The following is a 14,729-nucleotide window of genomic DNA, read 5'->3' as shown; positions in this document are numbered from 1 at the left end:
CCAGAGAAGAAAATAGTGAGGGACACATTTAAAGATCAAAGCATGGACCTCCAAAAAGGCGGAGAAAGGAAGGCCAGAAAAGGCGAAGGGTGTCTTGGAAGCTGAGAGAACAGGTTTTAGGCAGAGTGCCTGGTCAACAGGATCAGAAACAGCAAAGGGGCCAGTGGGACGTAGCTGAAACCCCTACAAGTACAGCGCCTGGGAGGGTGTGGGAGTCTTTTCCAGAACACATCTGGAGAGTGAATAGATCAGAGTCAACTGCAGTGGGAGAAAGAGAACGAAAAGGAAGAAAGTCAATAAAGCCAGCTTAGACTAACTATGCTTTGGAGAGCTTGGTAGAGAAAAGTGGGTAAAAAAAAAAACTAGGGACTAGAGGTTAACTGGAAGTTGAAGGCCAGTAAGATCAAGGGATGGAAGAATTTCACACATTGTCCTATCCTGTCCTAATGTGTACATCTACCATACCGGATGACGTTTATTTAAAATACCAAGTTATCACAAATATTCCTGGTATTCAGTTTCTTTCACTGATCTTTAGATTCCTATGCTCTCTATTCCTGTCCTAGCTTAGAATCACACAAACACACATGCACACACACATGCACGCACACACATTCCCAGGCACACACGTGCACACAGAGACAACTATGTGAATAACCAACAAGATCCCGTGGGAAAAACAGTTGCTTGGCCCGGCCTTAGATCACAGATCATTGAGCATTATACCCAAGACTGCAGGAGAGAAGAGGAGCTGGACCTGAAAAACTTGGAAGGAAACGTCCGACTGTGCAGGTTATTTCTTCAGACACAAGATTTCAGTGTAAAATTCCAGAAAAGATGAGCGACGCTTTATAAGGAGAGAAAATCAACAGCATTTCTAATTTTATTTCTTGTTAAGGTGACAGCAGGTAATTGTGAGAACAAATGAGATTGGCAAGCCCCACCCTCAGCAAGGAGGGGAAGGCAACAGAGAGCAGAGATTCCTATGCTCTCTATTCCTGTCCTAGCTTAGAATCACACAAACACACATGCACACACACATGCACGCACACACATTTCCAGGCACACACGTGCACACAGAGACAACTATGTGAATAACCAACAAGATCCCGTGGGAAAAACAGTTGCTTGGCCCGGCCTTAGATCGCAGATCATTGAGCATTATACCCAAGACTGCAGGAGAGAAGAGGAGCTGGACCTGAAAAACTTGGAAGGAAACGTCCGACTGTGCAGGTTATTTCTTCAGACACAAGATTTCAGTGTAAAATTCCAGAAAAGATGAGCGACGCTTTATAAGGAGAGAAAATCAACAGCATTTCTAATTTTATTTCTTGTTAAGGTGACAGCAGGTATTTTTGAGAACAAATGAGATTGGCAAGCCCCACCCTCAGCAAGGAGGGGAAGGCAACAGAGAGCAGTGAGTGGCTGAGGCTCCCTCCGGAACAGGACGGGGGGACAGGATGCACACAGAGACAACTATGTGAATAACCAACAAGATCCCGTGGGAAAAACAGTTGCTTGGCCCGGCCTTAGATCACAGATCATTGAGCATTATACCCAAGACTGCAGGAGAGAAGAGGAGCTGGACCTGAAAAACTTGGAAGGAAACGTCCGACTGTGCAGGTTATTTCTTCAGACACAAGATTTCAGTGTAAAATTCCAGAAAAGATGAGCGACGCTTTATAAGGAGAGAAAATCAACAGTATTTCTAATTTTATTTCTTGTTAAGGTGACAGCAGGTAATTGTGAGAACAAATGAGATTGGCAAGCCCCACCCTCAGCAAGGAGGGGAAGGCAACAGAGAGCAGTGAGTGGCTGAGGCTCCCTCAGGAACAGGACGGGGGGACAGGATGGGGACAGGATGGAGATGCTGGGCCATCTTCCTGGGTTTTACCTCCTGAGGAAAGCACAGGCGTCCAGGAGCGCTGTGGGACACAACAGAGCAGGAGATTCAAACACTGATTTCTTTTTTTTTTTTAAACCAACAAATTGATGTTTAAATCGATAAATAAATGAAGGAGGATACTAAGAGTTTTCCCTGCCCTTCCCCCCACCACCGTGAGTACTTGTCACACTCACATTTTCCCCGACTCCCTAGTCCTAGCAACTGCAGTGTCCCAGGGAGCTCAGGCACGTCTGGTCCTCACCAGCCAGGGCACTTCCTGCTCTGGCCTGAGTGACACAACCACCCCACCCCACTTGTCTCTTATTGAATCAAATGTCACGCTCTCAGGTTAACAAGACACTGGTAGTCCTCTAACTTCTTCTGGAATGTGGGTAATTAATATATCTTCATGCAAATCTGTTCATATACTCATTCACTCATTCGTTTACAAATGCTTGCTGAGTGCCTGCACTGTGAGAGTCACTGTGCTAAGTGTGCTGGGACACAGCATGGACAGACAGGCCCTGCCCACAAGGGGCGTATAGTCTATGCAGTCCTAAGCTGGCTGCTCACAAGAGTAGTCCTATAGCCCTATTTCTCAAAGTGTGATCCTTGCCTGTACTGCAGTGACCTGAGATGTTGGTCAATACAAAACAGGGATTCCTTTTTTTTTCTTTTTTTTTGGTCTTTTTGTGAGATTGGCCATACCGTGCTTAGCCAGTGAGTGCCCCGGCCATCCCTATATAGGATCCGAACCCATGGTGGGTTTTTTTTCTTTTGGTCTTTTTGTGAGATTGGCCGTACCGTGCTTAGCCAGTGAGTGCCCCGGCCATCCCTATATAGGATCCGAACCCATGGTGGGAGCGCTGCTGCGCTCCCAGTGCCGCACTCTCCCGAGTGTGCCACGGGCTCAGCCCACAAAACAGGGATTCTCAACCTTGGCATTATTGACACTTGGGGCCTGATAACTCTGTTGTGGGGGGCTGTCCTGTGCATTGTTAGCAGCATCCCTGGCCTCTACCCACTTGACACCAGCAGCACCCCCTAAGTTTTGAAAATCAAAAATGCTTCCAGGTATTGCCAAATGTCTCCTGTGGGTAGTGGAGACACACCGACCCAAATGTCCCTAGTTGATAAACACTGATAAAGAGATTCCTGGCTCTACCCCCATTTCTGGACCAATAGCACCCCCAATGCCTCTGAATCTCTGGGGGAGGGATCAGGAGCAGGAATCTGGATGATCACAGCGCACAGTGGAGTCGGTACAGGCTGAAATTTGAGAATCATCACCAGGGGCCTTACAACCCTCTGCAATAGCTTGTAAATATTTTTAAACAATTAAATTATAATTAATACATTTTCATAGCTAAAAAGTTTTCCTACATTTGAATTTTTTGAGAATTTATACTCTCTATGGTTGGTATCTATGGTAACTGTCAAGAAACCAGATTTTGTTATTTCTCAATGCATATGTATATATACACATTTCATTTTACCAAACAAAATGGATTATCTGTTTCCAAAATTTTCATGATAGTAACTATTGGCATTATTAAAATGCAGCATATTACATACTGCTTTATTTTATTCTCTAATTCTTTTGCTTTATCAATGAGATTGCCATTTCCTGAAGTATAGAGATATTATAATACCTCAACATCGTTACACCCATCTTCATTCCTAGAACGCTGTTTGGCCCTCAAACCTTGACCTTCCCCCATGGTGACTTCTAAGGCCCACTTACGGGAGGTTGAGCACCGTCTCAGATTAGCAACAGCCGTGACATACTGTGGCCCCAAATATTTTTCATATGTCGTTTTTCCATGGAGTCTGGCCAGACACTCAGTGTTGTCATTGAACAGAAGGTTTTTGGTTTCAGACTGGAACAAGCAAAACTTCCCTGGGCAGTCAGGTCCATTTCTTCCAAACAGGGCCTGTGCCAAAAGGGCAGACGGTAAGTGAATAGCAAGGAAAACACAGAGTTTATGGATTAAGAGAGTCCAGTGGTGTTTCTTCCATCCAGGACCAGTTCTGGGAAAACCATGGGGCAAAAGGAGCTGAGTTCTGGAACGTTCCACCTCCTTGGCTGACTCTTCTCCTGTCCACCCTCCTGGGGACAGTCCCACCCTGAGCAGAGAGTCCAGTGGTGTTTCTTCCATCCAGGACCAGTTCTGGGAAAACCATGGGGCAAAAGGAGCTGAGTTCTGGAATGTTCCACCTCCTTGGCTGACTCTTCTCCTGTCCACCCTCCTGGGGACAGTCCCACCCTGAGCTCCACACCATTTCTAATCTCATTTCCTGCCATCTTTCCTTCCTTCTAAATCTGTGACCTCTTGCCATAGAACTCATGGGTGACTAGGGGACAGCTGAGAATTTTTGAGATCTGCCCCCAAAAGTTGACCACCTAGAACATTCTAAAATGCCAGCTCTCTCAGACGGGCAGCCTGAGTAGGAAAACCCAGTGGCTATCCCAGGCAGGTGCCTCCGCCTCTCTCAGCCACAGCTCCTCGTCCATACCCGGGCTCCCGTGTGGTGGGCTGTGAAGGCCAACACCTCGATGATGGCAGATTTCTTACCAGCACCAGTGAGCATGCCATAGTAAGGGCTCAACAAGTGCCAGTTACTGTGGCTGTTATTATTATTCCAGGGCCATTGTCTTCAAAAACACACCTAGAAACGTGATTTTGTAATGTAAAAATAGAAGTTCTAATAGAGAATCCCAGATTTTAATGAAATTTTAGGATTTCCTTCTAATCACTTTCACATAGACAGCCCTAATCTATGGGACAAGTTCTGAGTCTGTGGTTTCAGAGGCCTTATTATTCAGTCAGCCCAGGCTCAGGAAACATCACCAGAATAAAGCACTCTCTACCGAGGCATTGTGGGAGGAAGGCTCCATCACTTCCCACACTTGCCTGGAGGATAACAGGAGGGAAAAGGACAGTAACCAAGCCAGGCAGTGAACACAACAAGCCCAGAGGTACAGAGACTCAGGGCAGAAGTTAAGTCAATCCCTGAAAGCTCAGAGTTGGAAGCCTCTGTGTTGTTCTGTTGAGACTCTGGGCAGCACCACAGCATGAAGCTAATACTGTCACCACCAACTTCAAGCAGAGGGACTAGAAAGAAAGGATGAGTGGGCTGATTCATCAAGCTCTGTGATTTCCCCATCACAGGAGCTTGCGCAGTTAAGAAAGAGCTGGAGGCACTGACAGTCCATACCTGTTGTTGGAGCAGCACCTGTTCAAGGCGTTCTACCTTATCTTGCCGAGATACCACAGCATGATTTGGGGCCACAGCCAGGTGGCAGCTCCGAGCCTCAGTCACAGGCTTCCGAGTGCCATCGAGGCACAGAAGCTCAAAGTCCTTTAGTTTCAAATCCCTAGCCCACGGTTCAGTGTTCTTTCCTGGGGAGAGAAAGAAGTTGGCATCAGCCACTCTCCCCTGCTTAGACAAGGGGTCTGTTCTGGGTGGGTGTGACCATCCCACTGGCCTCTCAAAATGCACACATGAGGCTGTGCTGATGTAACGGAGAGAGAATGAAGCTTTGTCCTGCATAATCCATACATACTTCAAATACATCAAGCATTAGTGCTGTGTCTACACAAGGGAATATTATTCATCAATAAAAGGGCTGAAGTTCTGACACATGGTGCAACATGAATGAACTTCGAAAACATGATGCTAAGTCAAAGAATCCAGACAGAAAAGACCACATATTATATGATTCCATTTACGTGAAATGTCCAGAACAGACAAATCCACAGAGACAAAGTGGATTGATAGCTGCCAGCGCTGAAGGAGTGGGGAGGGATTCTTTACGAGGTGATGTGAGTGTTCTAGAGCTGGGCTGTGCTTGTGGTTGCACGACTCTGTGAATCTGCTGGAGACCACTGAATTGTACACTCTGAATGGGTGGATCTTATAGAATGTCAATTGTATCTCAATAAATCTGTTAAAAGTTCTTTTTTAATTTTTTAAAAAATTTGATAGTGTATTTAAAGGAAAAATATACCATGGTCAAGACAGTCAACACAGTTTTAACCCAGGAAAGCAAAGATGGTTTTACTATTAGAAAATATAAAAATACTTATATTTAATAGATAAAGGGAGAAAAGCCATATGATTATGTTTATAGATGCAGAGAATACATTTGTTAAAATTCAAAACCCTTCACCTATGCCATATTTTCCAGTGAGTTCCAAAAAAAGGATAGCTGGTTTATGTTCCAGGAGAAATTGTTTTCTCCTTCCTCTCATATTCAAATGCTCCTAGTAAACACAGAAAGGACAGGAACTTCTATGGGTTTATTAAATATGTTTAGTCAATTCCAGTAAAATAGAGCTGTAAAGTACCAGAGAACGTTAAGATTAAATGCGACATCAGTCTGATCCCTGGAGGTCACTTTGGTTGAACAGTTCATAAATTCTAACTGTAATCACTGCACGTCTACGTGTGTTCATGCCCCTGCTTGTCTCTTTTTGCCCTCTCTCCTTAAGAAAACACGTCATTCATTCTCTTGTCTTCCTCTACTTGATATAGAGGTAATTCCAAATTTACATGTCTGGCCTTAATCCCTCTCCTGAGAGACGTGGGGAGGGGCAGGAAGAGAAGGCAGAAGTGACTGTGACTGGAGGAGGGGGGCAGAAAGTTGAGGCAGTTCTTTCTGAGGGGACAAAACAGCAAGTCATCTGCTGAGCCGGGGGTGGGGATGCGGAATGGTGCCTGAGGGGAGAGAGGTGGTTTGGAAGGTAGCAAATGGCTGAGGAGCCTTGAATTCAGTAACTATTTTTTTCATCTAGAGATCAGAAAAGAGAGTGATTGTTCAAACACTGTCTGGTAGATTGTCTTCCATCATCTGCATCTACTGTGGTTTTGTCCCCACTAACTCCCAAGGAGTTTCCAGACCAAGGGCTCACATGAGACTGAATGAAGGCCTCTACTTCCCTTTTTAAAAAGGGGAACTTTCTTTTTTATTATGGATCACGGTCATTATTATTGTTATTACATTACTATTTTTATTAAACCTCCCGCTACTGATGCATGGGAGAAGGCAAAATAAAAATAAAAATAATAATAATAATAAATAAATAAATAAATAAAAAGGGAAACTTTCTTCGCATATTGTTTTTTAGTATCATCCACACTCAGTTTCCTATAGGCATGCATGATCTGGTGCAGGCAGACGGTGTATTTCTGTAGTTGACAAGTCAAATCCAGTGAGACATTTGCTGCTGTGTGTGGCTGGAAGGTGTGTGTGTGTGTGTGTGTGTGTGTGTGTGTGTGTGTGTGTGTGTGTGTGTGTGAGAGAGAGAGAGAGAGAGAGAATTCAGTTTCAAAATCAATGTGATAACTACAGATGTACCATGTTGCCAACTGAGGTAAAGAATCAAAAGTCTGGAAAATGTCATACTACCTTCCCAATTGGAAATGCGAATACAGGATGTGTTGTGATGCCAAAGACTCTGCTTTGAAGGAGAAAGGGAAACATCTTCACCTACCATCAGTGTTCTCCACGACAGTGACGTCTTTCAAAAATGCAACATCTCCAGCCTTGTCAGCCAGGCACCTAAAATGTTCCAGAAAATAAACACATCACCAGAGAAGAGAAATTATTAGAGTTTTTATAAATATGTGTAATATGCATTCCAAAAGCTGAAACATGGAAGTAAACATGTGACAGATAAAGAGAAATGTTTGCAGGAACTTATGGTTTAAAATGGTAGATTGAACATATATGTGTACGTTCCCTCCTTCTAAAATCCCAATAAAGTGACATTGATGAGATTTTTTTAAAAGCCATTCATCCATAAGAGAGAAAGGGAGAGAGAAGATAATAATGATAATGTTTGGAAGTTACAGAGCAAACGGATGGCAGTAATTGACCTAACAGAGCAAAGAGAGCTGTACCAGCAGCTGGAAGGAGAGTAGGCACAGAAGAAAGCTGATGAGCACTGTAGAGCTCCAGAAATGCTCAGTCATCAGAGGTACTAGGCACCATCGAAAGTGGCTGAGAACAAGAACACTGGGCAGAGCCTAAATAAGATGCAGTGTAGTCCCCTCATATCTCTTACAGCTGGGAAACTGCTCCTCCCTCACCCTGGCAGAACAGTTAAGGTTTGTCTACTGGGGAGGTTGAACCTGAACAACACTATGGGCTACAGAACAGAACACAGCTGAGGACAGAGGCACAACATTGAAAACAGAGAATGGAGTGAAAAGTCTACATCCAGGAAGGCTAAATCACAGCACCATTCCCCCATTCAGCTTCCAGAAAGCTGGCTGTCAGGACTACACCTCTCAAGAAGCAGACAGCAGGATTTCTCCTCTGGGAATTTGTTCAACTCAAGAAAAATACCTACAGTTTCTGTTATTTGGATGCCCAGTATGAAATGACACAGACCAACTGACCTACAATGAGGCCCGGTACTTGCCAAGACTTGGAAACTGACACAGAGCTAACGGTCACCTCCAGTGCACTCTTTTTTTTTTTTTTTTTAACACTTCACTCTTAAATATGGACAGCCAGAGACCATCAGGTACTTCAAGAAAAAACATAAAAAATGGAGGTCAAAACAATTACACTCAAAGGATACAGAGACAATAAATGGGAGAAAATAAAACTTTAAAATACAAAAAAATGCTACAATTAATATCATTAAAGAGATTAAAGAAAGTGCAGCATTCATGAAACAAGAACAGGAAGCTCTACAAAAGAAAAACAGCCAAAATACAAAAATACTTCTTAGAAAGTAAAAAATAATAATTATAAAAATTATTTTAAATGATATAAGATTAGAAGACTAAACTGAGCAAGTATCTCAGAAACTAGAAGATAAAAAACAGTAATAAAAAATAAACAATAAGGAAATCAGAGGATAATCCAGAAGAATCTATAATTAAAGAATTAAAGTTTAAAGAGAAATAGAAGGATGGAAATTATCAAACAGAAAATAAAGGAAAATGTCCCAGAGCTGAATAACTTGAGTTTCCAATCAAAAAGCGTCCACCAAGTGCCCAATCTAATTAATTAGGAGAAGACTGACATAAAGAAATAACATTATGAAGTTTTTAAACACCAAAGATAAAAAAAAAAGCTCAAAAAGATTTCAAGAAGAAAAAACTCATGTACAAAGAATTAGGAATCAAAAATACTACTTGATTTCTCAACAACTCTAGAAATTAGAAGACAATGAATTAATGCTTCTAAAATTTTGAATTAGCCATATTTTTTATCCTTTCTTCTTTCTATGTTACATTCTGAATATTTTTTTTTACATATCTTCCACTTCATTAATTCTCTTTTTAGCTGTGTCTAATCTGTTAAACTCATCAATTGCACAGTTAATTTTAATTGCTGTATATTTTTCCTTTCTAAAAGTTTTATTTGCCCCTTTTTAAAAATGCTAACTTTTTTTTGTTGGATCTTGCTTCTGATGACTTTTTTCTCCTGTATACTGGTTAAAATTATTATAATCACCTTTTATTGTCATTTAAAGAATATTTTTGAGCAGTCTTTGAAAACTAATCTGAAGATGCTGTCTTCCAGACAGGTATCCTAGAAGGATCATTAGTCTGGGACGACTTTTAAAAATATTTGTAAGCTGATAATTTTGAACCATCCCAGGGGACGCAAGTTTGAATCACAAATTCATGCAAGAATTGGCTCATGGTTTCAATTTCTCAGGGACGGTGTTCTTCCTGTCTTCCTCACAGCTGGGCAATGTGAAGCCCTGGAAGTGGGCATGGAAGTTACTTCTGGTTCAGTCTTACCTTAAGGGTGTATGTAACCTCTTGGGGTCAAGCAAGTCTGTCGAACAAAGAGTTTCCATTTTCTTTCTGAATTTCTATTCTCCCTCAGATTTTAGTCTGATAATTCCTCATTATCTTGTCTGCTATTAAACGCTTTTAAGATCATGTGTGTGTGAATGCATATGTGTATGTACTTAATCCAGCATGCTTACTTGTTTTTAGTGGGAGAGATGGTCAAAATAGCCTAATGCTGCCATTTCCCAGATATAGAAAACCTGTCAAAATTTCTAGGAAAAATGTTTTCCAACCTAGACTTAGTTATCTGGCCAAATGAAATCATTTCAAAGGTAGACTAAAGATGTTTTCAGCCATGTAGATACTCAAAAAATAGCAATTCCCATTCACCCTTTCTCAAGAAGCTGCTGGAGGATGTGTTCTGTTCCAATAAAACCTAAGAAAGCAAAAGCTATGAGATCCAGAAAACAGACAATCTAACATGAAGTAAGACACAGGGAAGTCCTAGAATGATGTTCAAGGGAAATGTCAGGACAACAGACGTGCAGGTGACCAGAGAACAACCAATCTGGACTAGAGCAGGAGGATGGAAGTCTGCAGGAGCAACATTTCCAGGTAGATGATGGAACTGGGAAGGCACCAGTGTGTGTGTGTGTGTGTTGTTTTTATTGTTGTTGTTGTTGTTAGGAGATTTACACTGCTAGCAGAGTTTTGAAATTACTAATTTTTTTAAAAAAGCATGGAAAATTAGACAAACAAAAAATAAGATATCTATGAACTCTAGAGTAAACAAAAAGTTTGTACCATAAGGGAAATACAATTTTGCTATGCCACATATTTAATATGAGAATAATGCCCACATCATCATAACAATGTAAGCTCTGAATATGGGTGTTAAAGAGAGGTGAAGTTTGTGGTTGTGGGGCAGAAGAGGCTCAGGGGGCAGTAGGAGAGGCTAGATCTTGTTCCATAGTAGAAAGTCAGCAGAAAATAGCGGAAAGTTAAAAATTAAGAACCCAGCAGTATAAAGATGTTAGAAATATAGGGATGAATAAGACTTCAGGTTCCAGCTCCTAACTATTTTGCTATAAATTTCCCCAGTCTAGATTCTAGATATACTTTGAACAAAAGACAAAGCATTTTCTTCTAACATAAATAGGAATACTAAAGTGTAGGTGTTTCCAGTGGAGTAATACCTTGCTGCAGGTCTGAAAAAAGAAATAGGACCACGAGATTCCTTTGGATTCTTATCAGACATGTGTCTATTTAACATTTTTGAGTGGAATCACATCCCAGTTTTTCCATTTGCAAATCCTTAGTCTCTTTGAGATATTTTTGTACATTCACAAAACATTTTTGGGGTTTTTACAAGTCATTCAGAGTACAGCAAAAACTACTTTTGTATCATCCCATCACTGGAGCAAAGGCTACTGAATTTATATTTAACTCAAAGGCCACATACTCTTTCTCAGGTACATGACACCCTCTGGTGGTGAAATATGCTCTTGGCGAACAGAGAAAAAGCAATGGGGGAAGATCCTCTGCACCCTTCAAACCCGTTGTGAATAGTTATCATTAATCGCTAAGTGCTAATAATTTGTGAATTCTGAAAACTTTTGGGGGGTTTGTTTTTCACTTCACTACTGGAGAATAACAATGTAATACTGCTTTCTCTTTGCCATTTCTAAGGCCAAAGTCAAAGAGAAAAGTGAAAGCGTTAAGACATAATGGTGACCTCGGTGAGGGGAGAGGATGGTGGCTATGGGAAAGAAAATTCCTCCCTATTAGACTGAATTGTAGAAAGTACTTAGAATAGCACATACGCTACCCACTTGATTTTGAGGATGAGGATGTTGACACCCACTAAGGTCAACTTTGGTTTAAAGTTAGACTGAATTGTAGAAAGTACTTAGAATAGCACATATGCTACCCACTTGATTTTGAGGATGAGGATGTTGACACCCACTAAGGTCAACTTTGGTTTAAAGCCACAGGGAGGACCACAGCAGAGCCGCAGTGACAGCCTCCATCTGGGTGGTGGGTGTAGTGGAGAGAGCCCTCACTGGTGCCGCCCATTAGCAGACCCTCAGGGTGAAACCTGGCTCTGCTGTGACAGGCCACATCTGGTCCCTTAGACCTGCAGTGCCAACATGCTGATGCTTGGTCACAAACTCACCTGAAAGCCCCGGTGTAGCCATAATATCTCTCGTTGCTGTTGGGCACACACTTATCCTTACCCTCATCGTTGCCAATACACAGAGCACAGAGATTGGAAGTTGGGTCAGACCCAGGGGCACAGCTTTGACTGAAGAATTCACCTAAACAGAAGGAACATGGGAAGTCAGCTCTTCCAACCTGAGTCAATGTAAATGGCCTTTACCTAACAGGAGACACAGCTTGGTTTCAGTTCATTATATTGCCCAGGACAGATAGAACACATTCACTGCCACAGAAAGTGACATTTTATAACCAACACAGGACCCACCAGAAGTCAGGAAAGCTTCAGGCAGCAGGCACTGACAGGAAAACTGACTGAGGCTGGAGAAGAGAGCTGTGAGCATGCACAGGGTCCCATCATCACAGCCTTGAGGTGGGGACTCAGCTGATGAGCATGAAGGCCATCTCTAGCAGGGCCTGCTGGCTGCTGGGATCCGATTCTCCCTTTTTCTCAGTAATGGAAGCCCTGCTTTTTACCAGGGAACCTGGCTCCTTGATATAAAGACTACACTTATCAGATGCCCCCTGGCCAGTATAGCCATGTGGCTAGGTACCAGCTGGTGAAACAGAAGCAGGAGTGTTGGGTACCAACTTCTTAGAAACATCCTTAAAAGACATTTGGCACATGCCTTGGCCCCTCCTTCTCCTCCCATTTCTTTATCCTCCATGTGGAATGCAGAAGCAGGGACTGTACCTCCAGGTGTGATGGGGGCCATGAGGAGATCTTGAGCATGGAAGCCACAAATGGCAGAGTGGCCAGATGTTGGAAGCCCAGGTCCCTGACCACATTGTCACCATGTGAGCTCTGGATATCTCACCTCTGGACTTTACTTACATTTGAGGGAAATGAGCTTCCTTCTTGGTTAAGCCTCTACTATTTGTGGGGGTTTCTGCTCCTTGCAGCTGAACCTAATCTGAATTAACCCATCGTGTGATTTAACCAAAGGAAAGAGGAAATGAAGGTGACATGAAAGCCCTGCCCACTGAGCAAGTGTCATCCATCATCAGACTCCTGCAGCCCCTGCCGTTGGAAAAGCCACACTATGTGCAACTTCGGGAGGTTTCTACAATGACCTAGCAGCCACCCTGCAGCTTGGAGGCCACCATGGGGCTTGGTGAGAGCAGCAACCATGTGCACTGCCAGAGAGGAGCAGAGCCACATGGATGCCCCAGCCAGGACCAAAAACCCATTCGTAATGCAGCAGTGCCCTGCCCTAGGAAACACCTGCACACAAGGTGAGCCACGGCGAGAACCTGCCACACACCTCCACGTCACCGGGCCCCCAGCAGGCAAGGCACAGTTGTGCTGACCAAGGTGAGTGTGGAGGGTGGTACGAAGAGAAGGCCCCAGAAGGAGGCAGAGCCAGGCCCTGGAGGTCTTATGCAGTTTCCTTTACAGTGTAGAGTAAGCAGTCAGTTCGGTTTAGTAACAAAAGTCACCTTTCACGAGGCAAGCAGGAATCTTTCCCCAAGGTAGGAAGCCAGGGCCTATGAGGAATTTAGATCTGGAGCTCCAAGAGGTAAAAAAAAAAAAAAAAATTCATACCTCCTGGTACCTGCACCCAATCTCAGGGTTCAGAGAAACAGGCTGATATTCTAATTTTCTACCTTGGGAGAGGGCAGATGGGACATGGGAAGCTTTGTGCAGGGAACCTCCAGTGCATCCACGATTCCAGGAGGCAGCCACAGGGAGACCTGTGGGCTACAGTAAGCTTGCAAATCCCATGCCCCTCCCTTCTCTGAGTTTCCACAGCACCACGTGCCTACCCCTCCAAGATGACCCACCACAACACCCTCTGGACACCTTACCAAATTTGCAGGAGCCTGTCTGGTTGAAAAGCAGGCCTATGGGGATGTTCCAGCCTGCAGTCCTGCCCACGGCGGTATGGCAGGACTTCCTGCCTTTCAGAGAGTTCCAGGTGAAGTCAGCCTCTGATTTCCTAACCGCGGCCACAGCCAGATACCCTAGCACGAGAGACAACAGAAAAGCACGTCTTAACATCCCGCAGGCCCGACATATATGGATTCTAGAACAGCTGTCTGCAACTCAGGCCAACATAGGTCAAGAAGCATCACCAGGTAATAATTAAACCCAAATAACTGGCCGTTGTTAGGTAGACCGAAAAACCTTAAGCTGCTGCCCCATGTTGAGGTAAGATCAATCTGGGCTATGAAATAATAGTGAGAAAAGCTGATCCTTTAAGTGATTATACAGGACTGTCCTCAACCAGCCACATAATGTCCCTAAATTACGAACCAGCAATTCACCTTTAGACGTGAACTACTAAAGCAACAAACACTGAACAAGAGTGACCCCAACAGTGCATAAATCACCGCCTGCACTATGCACCAGGCAAGAGCGATGACGGCCACCAGACTAACTGCTGTGTGGATGTAGGGGAGCATGTACGTCTCCAAGGACCGCCCTGTGCTGAGTCTGAACCAGCCCTGCACTGTGAGAGTTAACGTGGTTGCTGTCCTCCTTCTGACAGAGGGCACCTGCCAGACGCCCACTGAAGGCCAGTGCCAAGTCTCTTCCAAAGCTGAGTGAGCACCAGCTCTGGTGAGCAGGTGCGGGTGGTGCACACAGCACTGTATTCAGCACAAGAGACCCTGGTTCAAGGCCAGGATCTGCCACGATATTATCTACAGGAGGGAGTGAGATCCTGGGCACTTGATGACTCTCTGGGTCACTGTTTCCTCATCCACATAAAAGGAAAAGTAATACCCTCCTTCCACATGATCAGGACGCAATATGTAGCTGTATGAAAGGTCTCTGAGGGCCGGCCCGGTGGCGCACTGGATAGTGCGCCGCTTGGGAAGCGCGGCGGCGCTCCCGCCCGAGGGTTCGGATCCCACATAC

The 14,729-nt window shown here is 43.9% G+C and overlaps 1 protein-coding gene across 1 annotated transcript in view; it reads right to left on the bottom strand.

Moving 5' to 3' along the window:
- Positions 1-1,710: 1,710 nt before the first annotated feature.
- LTF (lactotransferrin) overlaps positions 1,711-14,729 on the bottom strand; it is a 29,698-nt gene continuing 16,679 nt past the window's right edge. Inside the window, exons 10-15 of the mRNA XM_008582133.1 lie at positions 13,676-13,906; positions 11,826-11,967; positions 7,384-7,451; positions 5,105-5,289; positions 3,630-3,819; positions 1,711-1,925 (exon numbers count right to left, since the gene is read on the bottom strand). Of these exons, the coding sequence (XP_008580355.1) occupies positions 1,891-1,925; positions 3,630-3,819; positions 5,105-5,289; positions 7,384-7,451; positions 11,826-11,967; positions 13,676-13,906 (851 nt within the window). The 3' untranslated portion in view covers positions 1,711-1,890. The remainder of the gene's footprint in view (positions 1,926-3,629; positions 3,820-5,104; positions 5,290-7,383; positions 7,452-11,825; positions 11,968-13,675; positions 13,907-14,729) is intronic.

Source organism: Galeopterus variegatus, unplaced genomic scaffold (assembly GCF_000696425.1).
Source record: "Galeopterus variegatus unplaced genomic scaffold, G_variegatus-3.0.2 Scaffold2523, whole genome shotgun sequence".
In the NCBI taxonomy this organism is placed as follows: domain Eukaryota; kingdom Metazoa; phylum Chordata; class Mammalia; order Dermoptera; family Cynocephalidae; genus Galeopterus; species Galeopterus variegatus.
This window is presented reverse-complemented; position numbering and strand designations above follow the sequence as displayed.